Source organism: Oncorhynchus tshawytscha, linkage group LG15, assembly GCF_018296145.1.
Source record: "Oncorhynchus tshawytscha isolate Ot180627B linkage group LG15, Otsh_v2.0, whole genome shotgun sequence".
Classification (NCBI taxonomy): Eukaryota; Metazoa; Chordata; class Actinopteri; order Salmoniformes; family Salmonidae; genus Oncorhynchus; species Oncorhynchus tshawytscha.
The window spans coordinates 38821735-38845102 of NC_056443.1; the positions used below are offsets into that span (position 1 = coordinate 38821735).

Genomic DNA, 23368 nt, shown 5'->3' on the forward strand with positions numbered 1-23368 from the left:
AGGAAACACTGTACAACTGGCAACCGTTTCAGTGTGCTCCCAGACCGCTACAGGAGTCGCTAGAGCGTGATGGGACAAGGACATCCCTGCCGGCCAAACCCTCCCCTAACGTGATGGGACAAGGACATCCCTGCCGGCCAAACCCTCCCCTAACCCGTATGACACTGGGCCAAACCCTCCCCTAACCCGGACGACGCTGGGCCAAACCCTCCCCTAACGTGATGGGACAAGGACATCCCTGCCGGCCAAACCCTCCCTAACCCGTATGACACTGGGCCAAACCCTCCCTAACCCGGACAACGCCGGGCCAAACCCTCCCTAACCCGTATGACACTGGGCCAAACCCTCCCTAACTCGGACGACGCTGGGCCAAACCCTCCCCTAACCCGGACGACACTGGGCCAAACCCTCCCCTAACCCGTATGACACTGGGCCAAACCTGGGCCAATTGTGCGCCAACTCCCTGGGATCAAACCCGGGTCTGTAGTGACGCCTCATGCACTGCTGTGATGCCTTAGACCACTATGCCACCCGGTAGGCCCCGACAAACCATTTCTGTATGAACCTCGCTTTGAACACGGGGCATTGGAAAGGACCTTCGCTAAACTAAAGTTGGAAGCACAGAATAGTCTAGAATGTCATTGTATGCTGTAGCATTAAGATTTCCCTTCACTGGACCTAAGGGGCCTGAACCATGAAAAACAGTCCCAGACCATTAGTCCTCCACCAAACTTTACAGTTGGCACTATGCATTGGGGCAGGTATCGTCAAATGCCAGATGGTGAAGTGTGATTCATCCCTCCAGAGAACACGTTTCCACTGCTCCAGAGTCCAATGGCGGCGAGCTTCACATCACTCCAGCCCCCGCATGGTATTGTGCATGGTGATCTTAGGCTTGTGGGCAGCTGCTCGGCCGTGGAAACTCATTTCATGAAGCTCCTGACCAACAGTTCCTGTGCTGACGTTGCTTCCAGAGGCAGTATGGAACTCGGTACTGAGTGTTGTAACTGAGGACAGACGATTTTTACACGCTTCAGCACTCAACAGTCCCGTTCTGTGAGCTTGTGTGGCCTACCACTTCACTGCTGAGCCGTTGTTGCTCCTAGAAGTTTCCACTTCACAATAATAGCCCTTACAGTTCACCCACGACTGCGTGGCCATGCACGCCTCAACTCAATCATCAAGTTTGCGGACGACACAACAGTGGTAGGCTTGATTACCAACAACGACGAGACGGCCTACAGGGAGGAGGTGAGGGCCCTCGGAGTGTGGTGTCAGGAAAATAACCTCACACTCAACGTCAACAAAACTAAGGAGATGATTGTGGACTTCAGGAAACAGCAGAGGAACACCCCCATCCACATCGATGGAACAGTAGTGGAGAGGGTAGCAAGTTTTAAGTTCCTCGGCATACACATCACAGACAAACTGAATTGGTCCACTCACACAGACAGCATCGTGAGGAAGGCGCAGCAGCGCCTCTTCAACCTCAGGAGGCTGAAGAAATTCGGCTTGTCACCAAAAGCACTCACAAACTTCTACAGATGCACAATCGAGAGCATCCTGGCGGGCTGTATCACCGCCTGGTATGGCAACTGCACCGCCCTCAACCGTAAGGCTCTCCAGAGGGTAGTGAGGTCTGCACAACGCATCACCGGGGGCAAACTACCTGCCCTCCAGGACACCTACACCACCCGATGCTACAGGAAGGCCATAAAGATCATCAAGGACATCAACCACCGAGCCACTGCCTGTTCACCCCGCTGCCATCCAGAAGGCGAGGTCAGTACAGGTGCATCAAAGCTGGGACCGAGAGACTGAAAAACAGCTTCTATCTCAAGGCCATCAGACTGTTAAACAGCCACCACTAACATTGAGTGGCTACTGCCAACACACTGTCAATGACACTGACTCTACTCCAGCCACTTTAATCATGGGAAATGATGTAAATATATCACTAGCCACTTTAAACAATGCTACCTTATATAATGTTACTTACCCTACATTGTTCATCTCATATGCATATGTTGATACTGTACTCTATATCATCGACTGCATCCTTATGTAATACATGTATCACTAGCCACTTTAACTATGCCACTTGGTTTACATCTTATCTCATATGTATATACTGTACTCGATATCATCTACTGTATCTTGCCTATGCTGCTCTGTACCATCACTCATTCATATATCCTTATGTACATATTCTTTATCCCCTTACACTGTGTATGACAGTAGTTTTTTTGGAATTGTTAGTTAGATTACTTGCTCGTTATTACTGCATTGTCGGGACTAGAAGCACAAGCATTTCGCTACACTCGCATTAACATCTGCTAACCATGTGTATGTGACAAATAAAATTTGATTTGATTTGATTTGATTTTACAGCTGACCGGGGCAGTTCTAGTAGGGCAGACATTTGAGGAACTGACTTTGATGGAAAGGTGGCATCCTTTGACGGTGCCAAGTAGAAAGTCACTGATCTCGTCAGTAAGGCCATTCTGCTGCTAATGTTTGTCTATGGAGATTGCATGGCTGTGTGCTCGATTTTATACACCTGTCAGCAAATCCACTAATTTGAAGGGGGTCCACATACTTCTGTGTATATAGTGTATATTGATTGCCCCTTTAACCTCTATAACCTCACTCACTCCCCCTCTTTCTTTACTTCCCTCTCTCTCCTTTTCATACCCCTCCCTCCATCTCCCCCACCCCTGTGTGAGGAGGGGTGTGTTAACTTCTCTCTCTCTCTCTCCAGGCGGGTCCAGAGTGTGTGGTGTGTGAGGAGGGGTGTGTTAACCCTCGCCCCCCTGGCTGTCCCCACCCATGCCTGTTGGCATGCCACCCGGGGTCGTGCCCCCCCTGCCAACAGATGACCCGACAACGCTGTCACTGCAAGATCTCCCTGCTCTACATCGACTGCCTGTACGTCACACACACACACACACACACACACACACACACACACACACGTCTCACACACACACACACGTCACACACACACACACACGCACGTCACACACACACACACACACACTAGAAGATCAGCCTACTGTCAGTCAGTACCACAGATCCATGTGTGTACACATATGAACTAGAATCAATGAAAGGCTATCAACTTTCAGAGTTATGTTGGATCCATCCTCAGCAGTCAACATCAATCACTATCACTGTCTGTCAACATCTATATATCACTGTCTGTCAACATCTATATATCACTGTCTGTCAACATCTATATATCACTGTCTGTCAACATCTATATATCACTGTCTGTCAACATCTATATATCACTGTCTGTCAACATCTATATATCACTGTCTGTCAACATCTATATATCACTGTCTGTCAACATCTATATATCACTGTCTGTCAACATCTATATATCACTGTCTGTCAACATCTATATATCACTGTCTGTCAACATCTATATATCACTGTCTGTCAACATCTATATATCACTGTCTGTCAACATGTATCACTATCACTGTCTGTCAACATCTATATATCACTGTCTGTCAACATCTATATATCACTGTCTGTCAACATGTATCACTATCACTGTCTGTCAACATGTATCACTATCACTGTCTGTCAACATCTATATATCACTGTCTGTCAACATCTATATATCACTGTCTGTCAACATCTATATATCACTGTCTGTCAACATCTATATATCACAGTCTGTCAACATCTATATATCACAGTCTGTCAACATCTATATATCACAGTCTGTCAACATCTATATATCAGTCTGTCAACATCTATATATCACAGTCTGTCAACATCTATATATCAGTCTGTCAACATCTATATATCAGTCTGTCAACATCTATATATCACTGTCTGTCAACATCTATATATCACTGTCTGTCAACATCTATATATCACTGTCTGCCAACATCTATATATCACTGTCTGTCAACATGTATCACTGTCTGTCAACATGTATCACTATCACTGTCTGTCAACATGTATCACTATCACTGTCTGTCAACATGTATCACTATCACTGTCTGTCAACATGTATCACTGTCTGTCAACATCTATATATCACTGTCTGTCAACATCTATATATCACTGTCTGTCAACATCTATATATCACTGTCTGTCAACATCTATATATCACTGTCTGTCAACATCTATATATCACTGTCTGTCAACATCTATATATCACTGTCTGTCAACATCTATATATCACTGTCTGTCAACATCTATATATCACTGTCTGTCAACATCTATATATCACTGTCTGTCAACATGTATCACTATCACTGTCTGTCAACATCTATCACTATCACTGTCTGTCAACATGTATCACTATCACTGTCTGTCAACATCTATATATCACTGTCTGTCAACATCTATATATCACTGTCTGTCAACATCTATATATCACTGTCTGTCAACATCTATATATCACTGTCTGTCAACATCTATATATCACAGTCTGTCAACATCTATATATCACAGTCTGTCAACATCTATATATCACAGTCTGTCAACATCTATATATCACAGTCTGTCAACATCTATATATCAGTCTGTCAACATCTATATATCACAGTCTGTCAACATCTATATATCACAGTCTGTCAACATCTATATATCAGTCTGTCAACATCTATATATCACTGTCTGTCAACATCTATATATCACTGTCTGTCAACATCTATATATCACTGTCTGTCAACATCTATATATCACTGTCTGTCAACATCTATATATCACTGTCTGTCAACATGTATCACTATCACTGTCTGTCAACATGTATCACTATCACTGTCTGTCAACATGTATCACTATCACTGTCTGTCAACATGTATCACTGTCTGTCAACATCTATGTATCACTGTCTGTCAACATCTATATATCACTGTCTGTCAACATCTATCATTATCACTGTCTGTCAACATCTATCATTATCACTGTCTGTCAACATCTATCATTATCGCTGTCTGCCAACATCTATCATTATCGCTGTCTGCCAACATCTGTCATTAACACTGTCAACATCTATATATCACTGTCTGCCAACATCCACCATTATCACTGTCTGCCAACATCTATCATTATCACTGTCTGTCAACATCTATCATTATCACTGTCTGTCAACATCTATCATTATCACTGTCTGCCAACATCTATCATTATCACTGTCTGCCAACATCTGTCATTAACACTGTCAACATCTATATATCACTGTCTGCCAACATCCACCATTATCACTGTCTGCCAACATCTATCATTATCACTGTCTGTCAACATCTATCATTATCACTGTCTGTCAACATCTATCATTATCACTGTCTGCCAACATCTATCATTATCACTGTCTGTCAACATCTGTCATTAACACTGTCAACATCTATATATCACTTACTGCCAACATCCACCATTATCACTGTCTGTCAACATCTATCATTATCACTGTCTGTCAACATCTATCATTATCGCTGTCTGTCAACATCTATCATTATCACTGTCTGTCAACATCTATCATTATCACTGTCTGTCAACATCTATCATTATCGCTGTCTGTCAACATCTATCATTATCACTGTCTGTCAACATCTATCACTGTCTGTCAACATCTATCATTATCACTGTCTGTCAACATCTATCATTATCACTGTCTGCCAACATCTATCATTATCACTGTCTGCCAACATCTATCACTGTCTGTCAACATCTATCATTATCACTGTCTGTCAACATCTATCATTATCACTGTCTGCCAACATCTATCATTATCACTGTCTGTCAACATCTATCATTATCACTCTCTGTCAACATCTGTCATTAACACTGTCAACATCTATATATCACTGTCTGCCAACATCTGTCATTATCACTGTCTGTCAACACCTGTCATTATCACTGTCTGTCAACATCCATCATTATCACTATCTGTCAACATCTACTGCCCTTTCTCTAGGACATTCAGGAGTGCGGAAGATGAGACTAAAGCTGATCTGGGGTCCTGTAAGAACCAATGTCCTAAACAGGTATGCTCTCTGTGTGGGTCTCTCTACAGTCCTCTCTCTGTGTGGGTCTCTCTAAAGTGGTTAGAGTGACTGGGTGGGTAGAGTGACTGGGTGGGTAGAGTGACTGGGTGGTTAGAGTGACTGGGTGGGTAGAGTGACTGGGTGGGTAGCGTGACTGGGTGGGTAGCGTGACTGGGTGGGAAGAGTGACTGGGTGGGAGCGTGACTGGGTGAGTGACTGGGTGGGAAGCGTGACTGGGTGGGTAGAGTGACTGGGTGGGTAGAGTGACTGGGTGGGTAGCGTGACTGGGTGGGAAGAGTGACTGGGTGGGTAGCGTGACTGGGTGGGGGTGACTGGGTGGGAGCGTGACTGGGTGGGTAGAGTGACTGGGTGGGTAGAGTGACTGGGTGGGTAGAGTGACTGGGTGGGTAGAGTGACTGGGTGGGTAGCGTGACTGGGTGGGTAGCGTGACTGGGTGGGTAGAGTGACTGGGTGGGTAGCGTGACTGGGTGGGTAGTTGGAGCAGTCTCTTGCCTTCCCTGTCAGATCAGTATCTGTGTTTCTGTGTCTAGCCGTCTGTTGATGAGAGTCACTCTCTGGGATAAGGGGGAGAGGGGGGGAGAGGAGAGGAGGGGTAAGACTTTTTTCACTCTTTTTCTCTCCTTCTCCCACCATCTCCCCCCCTCTCTCCCACCATCCCCCTCTCTCTCCCACCACCCCCTCTCTCCCACCATCCCCCCTCTCTCTCCCACCATCCCCCTCTCTCTCCCACCATCTCCCCCCTCTCTCCCACCATCTCCTACCCCTCTCTCCCACCATCCCCCTCTCTCTCCCACCATCCCCCTCTCTCCCACCACCCCCCTCTCTCCCACCATCCCCCCCTCTCTCCCACCATCTACCCTCCCCCCTCTCTCCCACCATCTCCCCCTCTCTCCCACCATCCCCCTCTCTCCCACCATCCCCCTCTCTCTCCCACCATCTCCCCCTCTCTCTCCCACCATCTCCCCCTCTCTCCCACCATCTCCCCTCCTCTCTCCCACCATCTCCCCCTCTCTCCCACCATCTCCCCCTCTCTCCCACCATCCCACCATCCTCTCTCCCACCATCCCCCTCTCTCTCCCACCATCCCCCTCTCTCCCACCATCCCCCTCTCTCTCCCACCATCCCCCCTCTCTCCCACCATCCCCCTCTCTCTCCCACCACCCCCCTCTCTCTCCCACCCCCTCCCCCTCTCTCTCCCACCATCCCCCTCTCTCTCCCACCATCCCCCTCTCTCTCCCACCATCCCCCCTCTCTCCCACCATCCCCCCCTCTCTCCCACCATCCCCCTCTCTCTCCCACCATCCCCTCTCTCCCACCATCTCCCCCTCTCTCTCCCACCATCTCCCCCTCTCTCTCCCACCATCTCCCCCTCCTCTCTCTCCTACCATCTCCCCCCTCTCTCCCACCACCCCCTCTCCCACCATCCCCCCCCTCTCCCACCCCCTCTCTCTCCCACCATCTCCCCCTCTCTCTCCCACCATCTCCCCCCTCTCTACCACCATCTCCCCCCTCTCTCACCATCTCCCCTCTCTCTCCCACCAACCCCCTCTCTCCCACTCCCCCCCTCTCCCACCACCCCCTCTCCCACCATCCCCCTCCCTCTCCCACCCCCTCTCTCTCCCACCATCTCCCCTCTCTCTCCCACCATCTCCCCCTCTCTCTCCCACCATCTCCCCCTCTCTCCCACCATCTCCCCCTCTCTCTCCCACCATCTCCCCCCTCTCTCCCACCATCTCCCCCTCTCTCCCACCATCTCCCCCCTCTCTCCCACCATCCCACCCCCTCTCTCTCCCATCTCTCCCCCTCTCTTCCACATCTCCCCCTCTCTACCACCATCTCCCCCCCTCTCTCCCACCACTCTCCCCCCTCTCTCCCACCATCCCCCCCTCTCTCTCCCACCCTCCCCCCTCTCTCCCACCAACAACTCCCCCTCTCTCTCCCACCAACTCCCCCTCTCCTCCCACCAACAACTCCCCCCTCTCTCCCACCACTCCCCCCTCTCCCTCCCACCATCTCTCTCCTCCCACCACCATCTCCCCCTCTCTCTCCCACCATCTCCCCCCTCTCTCCCACCAACTCCCCCCTCTCTCCCACCATCCCCCCCCTCTCTCTCCCACCATCTCCCCCCCCCCTCTCTCTCCACCATCTCCCCCCTCTCTCTCCCACCCATCTCCCCCCCTCTCTCCCACCATCTCCCCCTCTCTCTCCCATCTCCCCCTCTCTCTCCCACCATCTCCCCCTCTCTCTCCCACCATCTCCCCTCTCTCTCTCCCCACCAACTCCCCCCTCTCTCTCCCACCAACTCCCCCTCTCTCTCCCCCCCTCTCTCTCCCACCAACTCCCCCCTCTCTCCCACCATCTCCCCCTCTCTCTCCCACCATCTCCCCCTCTCTCTCCCACCATCTCCCCCCTCTCCCACCATCTCCCCCCTCTCTCCCACCATCTCCCCCCTCTCTCTCCCACCAACTCCCCCCTCTCCCCTCTCTCTCCCACCACCCACCATCCCCCTCTCTCCCACCATCCCCCCTCTCTCCCACCATCCCCCTCTCTCTCCCACCATCCCTCTCTCCCACCATCCCCCTCTCTCTCCCACCATCCCCCTCTCTCTCCCACCATCCCCCTCTCTCTCCCACCATCCCCCCTCTCTTCCCACCATCCCCCTCTCTCCCACCATCCCCCCTCCTCCCACCATCTCCCTCTCTCTCCCCCCCCCCTCTCTCCCACCATCCCCCCCTCTCTCCCACCATCCCCCCCTCTCTCTCCCACCATCCCCCTCTCTCTCTCCCACCATCTCCCCCCTCTCTCTCCCACCATCTCCCCCTCTCTCCCACCATCTCCCCCTCTCTCTCCCACCAACTCCCTCCCCCCTCTCTCTCCCACCAACCCCCCCCCTCTCTCCCACCAACAACTCCCCCCTCCCTCTCTCTCCCACCAACAACCCCCCTCCCTCTCTCTCCCACCAACAACTCCCCCCTCTCCCTCCCACCAACTCCCCCCTCTCTCTCCCACCAACAACTCCCCCCCCTCTCTCTCCCACCATCTCCCCCTCTAACTCTGAGAGCATGTTTTTCCACTGATGGATAATCGATGCAGCTCAGTGGCGCCAGTGTGTTTATGTTTTAAGGTTGCACACTAACTAACACACACACACACTAACACACACACACACTAACACAGTCCACACACACTAACACAGTCCACACACACACACTAACACACACAAACACAGTCCACACACACACACACTAACACACACAAACACAGTCCACACACACACACACTAACACACACAAACACAGTCCACACACACACACACACACACTACTAACACACACACACTAACACACACACACTAACACACACACACTAACACACACACACACACACACTAACACACACACACACACACACACACACACACACACACACACACACACACACACACACACTAACACACACACACACACACTAACACACACACACACACTAACACACACACACTGTTACACACACACACACTAACACACACACACACTAACACACACACACTAACACACACACACACTAACACACACACACTAACACACACACACAGTCGACACACACACACACAGTCGACACACACACACACAGTCGACACACACACAGTCGACACACACACACTAACACACACACACACCTGGGAACAATTTTGGTGTTTCTGTGTCCCGTAGGCTGTGACGGCCTCTCAGCGAACCATTCCATGAACATCAGATATCCACACTGTGCCTTTTTCTCAGCCTTCCCGTTAGCAGCTTTTGCCCGCTAAAAAAGTCAATAAATAAAATTGATGCCAAACCCCCCCTCACCCTCCTCCACCCCCCAAAAATATGCTTTTCATTCATTTATAGAAATACCAGTCCTGAAACTTCCAAGGCAGATATGCTGGGACATTACTGTCTGTTACTCACTGCTGAGACATTACTGTCTGGTCTGTCTGTTACTCACTGCTGAGACATTACTGTCTGTTACTCACTGCTGGGACATTACTGTCTGTTACTCACTGCTGGGACATTACTGTCTGTTACTCACTGCTGGGACATTACTGTCTGTTACACTGCTGAGACATTACTGTCTGTTACTCACTGCTGAGACATTACTGTCTGGTCTGTCTGTTACTCACTGCTGGGACATTACTGTCTGTTACTCACTGCTGGGACATTACTGTCTGGTCTGTCTGTGCTGGGACATTACTGTCTGTTACTCACTGGGACATTACTGTCTGTTACTCACTGCTGGGACATTACTGTCTGGTCTGTCTGTTACTTACTGCTGGGACATTACTGTCTGTTACTCACTGCTGGGACATTACTGTCTGTTACTCACTGCTGGGACATTACTGTCTGTTACTCACTGCTGGGACATTACTGTCTGGTCTTTCTGTTACTCACTGCTGGGACATTACTGTCTGTTACTCACTGCTGAGACATTACTGTCTGGTGTGTTTCTGTTGTTACTCACTGCTGGGACATTACTGTCTGTTACTCACTGCTGAGACATTACTGTCTGTTACTCACTGCTGGGACATTACTGTCTGGTCTGTCTGTTACTCACTGCTGGGACATTACTGTCTGGTCTGTCTGTTACTCACTGCTGGGACATTACTGTCTGTTACTCACTGCTGAGACATTACTGTCTGGTCTGTTGTTACTCACTGCTGGGACATTACTGTCTGTTACTCACTGCTGGGACATTACTGTCTGTTACTCACTGCTGAGACATTACTGTCTGTTACTCACTGCTGGGACATTACTGTCTGTTACTCACTGCTGGGACATTACTGTCTGGTGTGTTTCTGTTGTTACTCACTGCTGAGACATTACTGTCTGTTACTCACTGCTGGGACATTACTGTCTGTTACTCACTGCTGGGACATTACTGTCTGTGTTTCTGTTGTTACTCACTGCTGAGACATTACTGTCTGTTACTCACTGCTGGGACATTACTGTCTGTTACTCACTGCTGAGACATTACTGTCTGGTCTGTTACTCACTGCTGAGACATTACTGTCTGTTACTCACTGCTGGGACATTACTGTCTGTTACTCACTGCTGGGACATTACTGTCTGTTACTCACTGCTGAGACATTACTGTCTGTTACTCACTGCTGAGACATTACTGTCTGTTACTCACTGCTGGGACATTACTGTCTGTTACTCACTGCTGGGACATTACTGTCTGTTACTCACTGCTGGGACATTACTGTCTGTTACTCACTGCTGGGACATTACTGTCTGTTACTCACTGCTGAGACATTACTGTCTGGTCTGTTGTTACTCACTGCTGAGACATTACTGTCTGGTGTGTTTCTGTTGTTACTCACTGCTGAGACATTACTGTCTGGTCTGTTGTTACTCACTGCTGAGACATTACTGTCTGTTACTCACTGCTGGGACATTACTGTCTGGTGTGTTTCTGTTGTTACTCACTGCTGAGACATTACTGTCTGTTACTCACTGCTGGGACATTACTGTCTGTTACTCACTGCTGGGACATTACTGTCTGGTGTGTTTCTGTTGTTACTCACTGCTGAGACATTACTGTCTGTTACTCACTGCTGGGACATTACTGTCTGTTACTCACTGCTGGGACATTACTGTCTGGTCTGTTACTCACTGCTGAGACATTACTGTCTGTTACTCACTGCTGGGACATTACTGTCTGTTACTCACTGCTGGGACATTACTGTCTGTTACTCACTGCTGAGACATTACTGTCTGTTACTCACTGCTGGGACTGTTACTCACTGCTGGGACATTACTGTCTGTTACTCACTGCTGGGACATTACTGTCTGTTACTCACTGCTGGGACATTACTGTCTGTTACTCACTGCTGAGACATTACTGTCTGGTCTGTTGTTACTCACTGCTGAGACATTACTGTCTGTTACTCACTGCTGGGACATTACTGTCTGGTGTGTTGTTACTCACTGCTGGGACATTACTGTCTGTTACTCACTGCTGGGACATTACTGTCTGTTACTCACTGCTGAGACATTACTGTCTGTTACTCACTGCTGAGACATTACTGTCTGGTCTGTTACTCACTGCTGAGACATTACTGTCTGTCTGACATTACTGTCTGTTACTCACTGCTGAGACATTACTGTCTGTTACTCACTGCTGGGACATTACTGTCTGTTACTCACTGCTGGGACATTACTGTCTGTTACTCACTGCTGGGACATTACTGTCTGTTACTCACTGCTGGGACATTACTGTCTGTTACTCACTGCTGGGACATTACTGTCTGTTACTCACTGCTGGGACATTACTGTCTGTTACTCACTGCTGGGACATTACTGTCTGTTACTCACTGCTGGGACATTACTGTCTGTTACTCACTGCTGAGACATTACTGTCTGTTACTCACTGCTGAGACATTACTGTCTGTTACTCACTGCTGGGACATTACTGTCTGTTACTCACTGCTGGGACATTACTGTCTGTTACTCACTGCTGGGACATTACTGTCTGTTACTCACTGCTGGGACATTACTGTCTGTTACTCACTGCTGGGACATTACTGTCTGTATGTTACTCACTGCTGGGACATTACTGTCTGTTACTTACTGCTGGGACATTACTGTCTGTTACTCACTGCTGAGACATTACTGTCTGTTACTCACTGCTGAGACATTACTGTCTGTTACTCACTGCTGGGACATTACTGTCTGTTACTCACTGTTGGGACATTACTGTCTGTTACTCACTGCTGAGACATTACTGTCTGTTACTCACTGCTGAGACATTACTGTCTGTTACTCACTGCTGGGACATTACTGTCTGTTACTCACTGCTGGGACATTACTGTCTGTTACTCACTGCTGGGACATTACTGTCTGTTACTCACTGCTGGGACATTACTGTCTGTTACTCACTGCTGAGACATTACTGTCTGTTACTCACTGCTGGGACATTACTGTCTGTTACTCACTGCTGGGACATTACTGTCTGTTACTCACTGCTGAGACATTACTGTCTGTTACTCACTGCTGGGACATTACTGTCTGTTACTCACTGCTGAGACATTACTGTCTGTTACTCACTGCTGGGACATTACTGTCTGTTACTCACTGCTGGGACATTACTGTTTGTTACTCACTGCTGGGACATTACTGCCTGGTGTGTTTCTGTTACTCACTGCTGAGACATTACTGTCTGTTACTCACTGCTGAGACATTACTGTCTGTTACTCACTGCTGAGACATTACTGTCTGTTACTCACTGCTGGGACATTACTGTCTGTTACTCACTGCTGGGACATTACTGTCTGTTACTCACTGCTGGGACATTACTGTCTGTTGGTCTGTTGTTACTCACTGCTGGACATTACTGTCTGTTACTCACTGCTGGGACATTACTGTCTGTTACTCACTGCTGGGACATTACTGTCTGTTACTCACTGCTGGGACATTACTGTCTGTTACTCACTGCTGGGACATTACTGTCTGTTACTCACTGCTGGGACATTACTGTCTGTTACTCACTGCTGGGACATTACTGTCTGTTACTCACTGCTGGGACATTACTGTCTGTTACTCACTGCTGGGACATTACTGTCTGTTACTCACTGCTGGGACATTACTGTCTGTTACTCACTGCTGGGACATTACTGTCTGTTACTCACTGCTGGGACATTACTGTCTGTTACTCACTGCTGGGACATTACTGTCTGTTACTCACTGCTGGGACATTACTGTCTGTTACTCACTGCTGAGACATTACTGTCTGTTACTCACTGCTGGGACATTACTGTCTGTTACTCACTGCTGGGACATTACTGTCTGTTACTCACTGCTGGGACATTACTGTCTGTTACTCACTGCTGGGACATTACTGTCTGTTACTCACTGCTGGGACATTACTGTCTGTTGCTCACTGCTGGGACATTACTGTCTGTTACTCACTGCTGGGACATTACTGTCTGTTACTCACTGCTGGGACATTACTGTCTGTTACTCACTGCTGGGACATTACTGTCTGTTACTCACTGCTGGGACATTACTGTCTGTTACTCACTGCTGGGACATTACTGTCTGTTACTCACTGCTGGGACATTACTGTCTGTTACTCACTGCTGGGACATTACTGTCTGTTACTCACTGCTGGGACATTACTGTCTGTTACTCACTGCTGGGACATTACTGTCTGTTACTCACTGCTGGGACATTACTGTCTGTTACTCACTGCTGGGACATTACTGTCTGTTACTCACTGCTGGGACATTACTGTCTGGTCTGTCTGTTACTCACTGCTGGGACATTACTGTCTGTTACTCACTGCTGGGACATTACTGTCTGTTACTCACTGCTGGGACATTACTGTCTGGTCTGTCTGTTACTCACTGCTGGGACATTACTGTCTGTTACTCACTGCTGGGACATTACTGTCTGTTACTCACTGCTGGGACATTACTGTCTGGTCTGTTGTTACTCACTGCTGAGACATTACTGTCTGTTACTCACTGCTGGGACATTACTGTCTGTTACTCACTGCTGGGACATTACTGTCTGGTCTGTCTGTTACTCACTGCTGGGACATTACTGTCTGTTACTCACTGCTGGGACATTACTGTCTGTTACTCACTGCTGGGACATTACTGGTCTGTTACTCACTGCTGAGACATTACTGTCTGTTACTCACTGCTGGGACATTACTGTCTGTTACTCACTGCTGAGACATTACTGTCTGTTACTCACTGCTGACATTACTGTCTGTTACTCACTGCTGAGACATTACTGTCTGTTACTCACTGCTGGGACATTACTGTCTGTTACTCACTGCTGGGACATTACTGTCTGTTACTCACTGCTGAGACATTACTGTCTGTTACTCACTGCTGGGACATTACTGTCTGTTACTCACTGCTGGGACATTACTGTCTGTTACTCACTGCTGGGACATTACTGTCTGTTACTCACTGCTGGGACATTACTGTCTGTTACTCACTGCTGGGACATTACTGTCTGTTACTCACTGCTGGGACATTACTGTCTGTTACTCACTGCTGGGACATTACTGTCTGTTACTCACTGCTGGGACATTACTGTCTGTTACTCACTGCTGGGACATTACTGTCTGTTACTCACTGCTGGGACATTACTGTCTGTTACTCACTGCTGGGACATTACTGTCTGTTACTCACTGCTGAGACATTACTGTCTGTTACTCACTGCTGGGACATTACTGTCTGTTACTCACTGCTGAGACATTACTGTCTGTTACTCACTGCTGAGACATTACTGTCTGTTACTCACTGCTGGGACATTACTGTCTGTTACTCACTGCTGAGACATTACTGTCTGTTACTCACTGCTGGGACATTACTGTCTGGTCTGTTGTTACTCACTGCTGGGACATTACTGTCTGTTACTCACTGCTGGACATTACTGTCTGTTACTCACTGCTGAGACATTACTGTCTGTTACTCACTGCTGGGACATTACTGTCTGTTACTCACTGCTGGGACATTACTGTCTGTTACTCACTGCTGGGACATTACTGTCTGTTACTCACTGCTGGGACATTACTGTCTGTTACTCACTGCTGGGACATTACTGTCTGTTACTCACTGCTGAGACATTACTGTCTGTTACTCACTGCTGGGACATTACTGTCTGTTACTCACTGCTGGGACATTACTGTCTGTTACTCACTGCTGGGACATTACTGTCTGTTACTCACTGCTGGGACATTACTGTCTGTTACTCACTGCTGGGACATTACTGTCTGTTACTCACTGCTGGGACATTACTGTCTGTTACTCACTGCTGAGACATTACTGTCTGTTACTCACTGCTGGGACATTACTGTCTGTTACTCACTGCTGGGACATTACTGTCTGTTACTCACTGCTGGGACATTACTGTCTGTTACTCACTGCTGGGACATTACTGTCTGTTACTCACTGCTGGGACATTACTGTCTGTTACTCACTGCTGGGACATTACTGTCTGTTACTCACTGCTGGGACATTACTGTCTGTTACTCACTGCTGGGACATTACTGTCTGTTACTCACTGCTGGGACATTACTGTCTGGTGTGTTTCTGTTCTAATCACACATAAGAGTGCAGGTCCTCATCAGATTGATCATGTGACCTCCGAGATTATTCTTTCTGTAAAACAGTAAATGGCCCCCAGATCGTTCCTTCTTGAGGAGGCCTTAACCAAACCAGGCCTTAACCAAACCAGGCCTTAACCAAACCAGGCCTTAACCAAGCCTGGCCTTAACCAAACCAGGCCTTAACCAAACCAGGCCTTAACCAAACCAGGCCTTAACCAAGCCTGGCCTTAACCAAACCAGGCCTTAACCAAACCAGGCCTTAACCAAACCAGGTTAACCAAACCAGGCCTTAACCAAGCCTGGCCTTAACCAAACCAGGCCTTAACCAAACCAGGCCTTAACCAAACCAGGCCTTAACCAAACCAGGCCTTAACCAAACCAGGCCTTAACCAAACCAGGCCTTAACCAAACCTGGCCTTAACCAAGCCTGGCCTTAACCAAGCCTGGCCTTAACCAAACCAGGCCTTAACCAAACCAGGCCTTAACCAAACCAGGCCTTAACCAAGCCTGGCCTTAACCAAGCCTGGCCTTAACCAAGCCTGGCCTTAACCAAACCAGGCCTTAACCAAACCAGGCCTTAACCAAACCAGGCCTTAACCAAACCAGGCCTTAACCAAACCAGGCCTTAACCAAACCAGGCCTTAACCAAACCACCAAACCAGGCCTTAACCAAACCACCAAACCAGGCCTTAACCAAACCACCAAACCAGGCCTTAACCAAACCAGGCCTTAACCAAACCAGGCCTTAACCAAACCAGGCCTTAACCAAACCAGGCCTTAACCAAACCAGGCCTTAACCAAGCCTGGCCTTAACCAAGCCTGGCCTTAACCAAACCAGGCCTTAACCAAACCAGGCCTTAACCAAACCAAACCAGGCCTTAACCAAACCAGGCCTTGACGAAGCCTGGCCTTAACCAAACCTTAACCAAGCCAGGCCTTAACGAAGCCAGGCCTTGACCAGGCCTTAACCAAACCAGGCCTTAACCGAACCAGGCCTTAGCGAAACCAGGCCTTAACCCTAACCCTTAACCCTTTTCCTAACCCTAAACCCTTTTCCTAACCCTTTTCCTAACCCTAACCCTTAACCCTAACCCTTTTCCTAACCCTAACCCTTTTCCTAACCCTTAACCCTAACCCTTTTCCTAACCCTAACCCTTAACCCTAACCCTTTTTAACCCTAACCCTTTTCCTAACCCTTAACCCTAACCCTTTTCCTAACCCTAACCCTTTTCCTAACCTTTAATTGTCCTAGCCTGCTGCGTTAATTGTCCTAGCCTGCTGCGTTAATTTTTTGATTGGGTGGGTAACACAGAGTATCCACCCACTGTGATTGGGTGGGTAACACAGAGTATCCACCCACTGTGATTGGGTGGGTAACAGAGTATCACAGAGTATCCAATCACTGTGGGTGGATACTCTGTGTTACCCACTTTGCTGAGAAGCTGCTTCAGTATCAGCCCCTCATGGGACATCTTCTGGTGGGACAGCTTCTGGTGGGACAGCCTCTGGTGGGACAGCCTCTGGTGGGACAGCCTCTGGTGGGACAGCCTCTGGTGGGACAGCCTCGGGTGGGACAGCCTCGGGTGGGACAGCCTCTGGTGGGACAGCCTCTGGTGGGACAGCCTCTGGTGGGACAGCCTCTGGTGGGACAGCCTCTGGTGGACAGCCTCCGGTGGGACAGCCTCTGGTGGGACAGCCTCTGGTGGGACAGCGTCGGGTGGGACAGCGTCGGGTGGGACAGCGTCGGGTGGGACAGCCTCGGGTGGGACAGCCTCGGGTGGGACAGCTTCAGGTCTAGTCATTATTGTAAGGACATGTCTCTCTCTCTGTCTCTCTCTCTCTCTCTCTGTCTCTCTCTCTCTCTCTGTCTCTCTCTCTCCAGTTGAGTTGTGGTCATCATTGTAAGGATCTGTGTCACCCAGGACATTGTGGGGATAAATGTTCCCACAGGGTCAAACTGAAGTGTCCCTGCAAGAGGATTAAAAAGGTATGTTTTTATCTGTCTGTAGCTTTGTGCCTGTAGCTTTGTGTCTGTAGCTTCGTGCCTGTAGCTTTGTGTCTGTGTCCCCGTGTCTGTGTGCCCGTGTCTGTGTGTCTGTGTCCCGTGTCTGTGTGTCTGTGTCCCCGTGTCTGTGTGTCTGTGTCCCCGTGTCTGTATGTGTGTCTGTGTCCCCGTGTCTGTATCCCCGTGTCTGTATCCCCGTGTCTACCCCGTGTCTGTACCCCCGTGTCTGTACCCCGTGTCTGTGTCCCCTGTGTCTGTGTCCCCGTGCCCCGTGTCTGTATCCCCGTGTCTGTATCCCCCCGTGTCTGTGTCCCCCCGTGTCTGTACCCCCGTGTACCCCTGTGTGCCCCCCGTGTCTGTGTGCCCCCCGTGTCTGTGTCTGTGTGTCCCCGTGTCTGTGTCCCCCCGTGTCTGTGTCCCCGTGTCTGTGTGTCCCCGTGTCTGTGTCCCCGTGTCTGTGTGTCCCCGTGTCTGTGTCCCCGTGTCTGTGTGTCCCCGTGTCTGTGTGTCCCCGTGTCTGTGTCCCCCGTGTCTGTGTCCCGTGTCTGTGTGTCCCCTGTGTCCCCCGTGCCTGTGTCCCCTGTGTCCCCTGTGTCCCCGTGCCTGTGTCCCCGTGTCTGTGTCCGTCCCTTGTCCCCGTGCCTGTGTCCCCAGATGTTGCCTGTGTCCTTGTGTGTCCCCAGTAATGTAATCTAACTAACAATTCCCCCGTGTCCGTGTGTCCGTGTCCGTCCGTGTCTGTGTGTCCCCGTGTCTGTGTCCCATAGTTGTCTCTGTCCCCGTGTATGTGTCAGTATCTGTGTGTCTGTCTCTGTAGTGTCTGTGTGTCCCCGTGTGATTGTGGTCCCCGTGTCTGTGTGTCCCCGTGTCTGTGTGTCCCCGTGTCTGTGTCCCCGTGTCTGTGTGTCCCCGTGTCTGTGTGTCCCCGTGTCTGTGTGTCCCCGTGTCTGTGTGTCCCCGTGTCTGTGTGTCCCCGTGTCTGTGTGTCCCCGTGTCTGTGTCCCCGTGTCTGTGTGTGTCTGTGTCTGTGTCCCCGTGTCTGTGTCTGTGTCTTTTGGTGACAAGCCGAATTTCTTCAGCCTCCTGAGGTTGTGTCCCCGTGTCTGTGTGTCCGTGTCTGTGTCCCCATCGTGTCTGTGAAGTCCACAATCATCTCCTTAGTTTTGTTGACGTTGAGTGTGTCCGCCCTCACCTCCTCCCTGTCCGTGTGTGTCCCCGTGTCTGTGTGTGTCCAGTGTCTGTGTGTGTCCCCAGTGTGTCTGTGTCCCCGTGTCTGTGACCCCCCGTGTCTGTGTCCCCGTCTGTGTAGGTGTCTTGTCCAGATGTTAGGGCAGTGTGTGTGCATCCCCGTGTCTGTGTCCCCGTGTCCCCCGTGTCTGTGTCCCCGTGTCTGTGTCCCCGTGTCTGTGTCCCCGTGTGTCTGTGTCTGTGTGTCCCCGTGTCTGTGTGTCCCCGTGTCTGTGTGTCCCCTGTGTGTCTGTGTGTCCCCGTGTCTGTGTGTGTGTCCCGTGTCTGTGTCGTGTCTGTGTCCCCGTGTCTGTGTCCCCGTGTCTGTGTCCCCGTGTCTGTGTGTGTCCATGTCTGTGTGTGTCCCCGTGTCTGTGTCCCCGTGTCTGTGTCCGTCCGTGTCTGTGTCCCCGTGTCTGTGTGTGTCCGTGTCTGTGTGTCCCGTGTCTGTGTGTGTCCGTGTCTGTGTGTGTCCCCGTGTCTGTGTGTGTCCGTCTGTGTGTGTCCGTGTCTGTGTGTGTCCCCGTGTCTGTGTGTGTCCGTCTGTGTGTGTCCCCGTGTCTGTGTGTCCCCGTGTCTGTGTCTGTGTGTCCCCGTGTCTGTGTGTCCCCGTGTCTGTGTCTGTGTGTCCCCGTGTCTGTGTCCCCGTGTCTGTGTCCCCGTGTCTGTGTGTGTCCGTGTCTGTGTGTGTCCCCGTGTCTGTGTCCCCGTGTCTGTGTCCCCGTGTCTGTGTCCGTGTCTGTGTCCGTGTCGTGTCTGTGTCCCCGTGTCTGTGTGTGTCCGTGTCTGTGTGTGTCCCCGTGTCTGTGTCCCCGTGTCTGTGTCTGTCCCCGTGTCTGTGTCCCCGTGTCTGTGTGTCCGTGTCTGTGTCCGTGTCCGTGTCTGTGTCCCCGTGTCTGTGTGTCCGTGTCTGTGTCCGTCCGTGTCTGTGTCCCCGTGTCTGTGTGTGTCCGTGTGTCTGTGTGTGTCCCCGTGTCTGTGTCCCGTGTCGTGTCTGTGTCTGTCCCCGTGTCTGTGTCCCCGTGTCTGTGTCTGTGTGTCCCCGTGTCTGTGTCTGTGTGTCCCCGTGTCTGTGTCTGTGTGTCCCCGTGTCTGTGTCCCTGTGTCTGTGTCCCCGTGTCTGTGTGTCTGTGTCCCCGTGTCTGTGTCCTCGTGTCTGTAGCCTTTTTGTCTAGTGGACAGTCCTTTTACTCTGTCTATACTGTACCTAGTGTATGTTTACACACCCCTTCCACAGTTCACATTTTGCCATCTTAAAATGCATAACACATTTGGTTAGATTGTTTTCCTACCGATGTACACAACCTACTATATGTAGCTTATTTATATATATATTAACCTCTTACACATTTTCTATGTGAAAGAAAAATTCTAGAATATTTTCTAAATTAATACAAATTTAAAAAATTAGTTAGATGCCTTGGTTGTCTTCACGTCCCAGAGTTACTACTTTAGATTGTACCAATTACACAACGTATAATACCAAAGACAAACCAGAATGGCTTTCCAAGAAGTGTTTGAGTGTTCCTGATTGGTCCAGACTCGGTTCTGATTTACATCTGCCTGAAAATCAGAGACGAGGTTTAAATATCGCTGTCTATCAATGATTCCCATCCAAATTTTCTGAGCTTAAGCAATTTCGACAAAAACAATGGATACATGTTGCCCTGGCAGTTGTGCAACATGCTTCACAACTACAATGGCTGCCAAAGGTGATTACACCATGTATGAATTCAGACAGGACCAGACTGGTATATGTTATTAATACTGTAGTGTCTATGTCATGATGTAGGAGCTGCTGTGTTATAAAGCCAGACAGGACCAGACTCAGGTGGACTGTAATGACGCATGTACAGCCCTACGAAGAAAGGCCAACGAGGTAACACACACACACACTTTATACACACACACACTTTATACACACACACACACACACACTTTATACACACACACACACACACACACACTTTATACACACACACACACATAGATTTATAAGGTGGACGCCCCAGATCCCCATTCCACCGGAGCTCTGACAGAACAAGCTAATGCATCTCTGCTGATGTTTTAAAATCAATGGTGCTTCGCAACATTATATTCCCCTGGACCCTTGTGGGTGGAGGTATCCAGAGAGTTATATAGACCCTTGTGGGTGGAGGTATCCAGAGAGTTATATAGACCCTTGTGGGTGGAGGTATCCAGAGAGTTATATAGACCCTGGTGGGTGGAGGTATCCAGAGAGTTACATAGACCCTGCTGGGTGGAGGTATCCAGAGAGTTACATAGACCCTGGTGGGTGGAGGTATCCAGAGAGTTACATAGACCCTGCTGGGTGGAGGTATCCAGAGAGTTACATAGACCCTGGTGGGTGGAGGTATCCAGAGAGTTACATGGACCCTGCTGGGTGGAGGTATCCAGAGAGTTAGTCACATGGACCCTGGTGGGTGGAGGTATCCAGAGAGTTAGTTACATGGACCCTGGTGGGTGGAGGTATCCAGAGAGTTAGTTACATGGACCCTGGTGGGTGGAGGTATCCAGAGAGTTAGTTACATGGACCCTGGTGGGTGGAGGTATCCAGAGAATTACATGGACCCTGGTGGGTGGAGGTATCCAGAGAGTTCGTTACATGGACCCTGGTGGGTGGAGGTATCCAGAGAGTTACATGGACCCTGGTGGGTGGAGGTATCCAGAGAGTTACATGGACCCTGGTGGGTGGAGGTATCCAGAGAGTTACATGGACCCTGGTGGGTGGAGGTATCCAGAGAGTTATGTGGACCCTGGGAGGTGGAGGTAACCAGAGAGTGACATGGACCCTGGTGGGTGGAGGTATCCAGAGAGTTTGTTACATGGACCCTGGTGGGTGGAGGTATCCAGAGAGTTACATGGACCATGGTGGGTGGAGGTATCCAGAGAGTTACATGGACCCTGGTGGGTGGAGGTTTCCAGAGAGTTACATGGACCCTGGTGGGTGGAGGTATCCAGAGAGTTATGTGGACCCTGGGAGGTGGAGGTAACCAGAGAGTGACATGGACCCTGCTGGGTGGGTGGAGGTATCCAGAGAGTTACATAGACCCTGCTGGGTGGGTGGAGGTATCCAGAGAGTTACATGGACCCTGCTGGGTGTGTGGAGGTATCCAGAGAGTTAGTTACCTGGACCCTGCTGGGTGGGTGGGTGGAGGTATCCAGAGAGTTACCTGGACCCTGCTGGGTGGGTGGGTGGAGGTATCCAGAGAGTTACATGGACCCTGCTGGGTGGGTGGAGGTATCCAGAGAGTTACATAGACCCTGCTGGGTGGAGGTACCCAGAGAGTTACATAGACCCTGGTGGGTGGAGGTATCCAGAGAGTTACATAGACCCTGCTGGGTGGAGGTATCCAGAGAGTTACATGGACCCTGGTGGGTGGAGGTATCCAGAGAGTTACATGGACCCTGCTGGGTGGAGGTATCCAGAGAATTACATGGACCCTGGTGGGTGGAGGTATCCAGAGAGTTACATGGACCCTGGTGGGTGGAGGTATCCAGAGAGTTACATGGACCCTGGTGGGTGGAGGTATCCAGAGAGTTACATGGACCCTGGTGGGTGGAGGTATCCAGAGAGTTAGTTACAATGACCCTGGTGGGTGGAGGTATCCAGAGAGTTATGTGGACCCTGGGAGGTGGAGGTAACCAGAGAGTGACATGGACCCTGGTGGGTGGAGGTATCCAGAGAGTTACATGGACCCTGGTGGGTGGAGGTATCCAGAGAGTTACATGGACCCTGGTGGGTGGAGGTATCCAGAGAGTTACATGGACCCTGGTGGGTGGAGGTATCCAGAGAGTTCATGGACCCCTGGTGGGTACATGGACCCTGGTGGGTGGAGGTATCCAGAGAGTTACAAGGACCCTGGTGGGTGGAGGTATCCAGAGAGTTACATGGACCCTGGTGGGTGGAGGTATCCAGAGAGTTAGTTACAATGACTTACCCTGGTGGGTGGAGGTATCCAGAGAGTTACATGGA

General features: G+C 49.9%; 1 protein-coding gene across 1 annotated transcript in view; it reads left to right on the forward strand.

The window, feature by feature from the left end:
* The window catches only part of nfxl1 (nuclear transcription factor, X-box binding-like 1), a 109549-nt gene that overhangs the window by 79003 nt on the left and 7178 nt on the right, over positions 1 to 23368 (forward strand). The window contains exons 18-21 of the mRNA XM_042297827.1: positions 2762 to 2928; positions 5942 to 6011; positions 18022 to 18126; positions 21164 to 21250. Coding sequence (XP_042153761.1) covers positions 2762 to 2928; positions 5942 to 6011; positions 18022 to 18126; positions 21164 to 21250 — 429 coding nt within the window. The remainder of the gene's footprint in view (positions 1 to 2761; positions 2929 to 5941; positions 6012 to 18021; positions 18127 to 21163; positions 21251 to 23368) is intronic.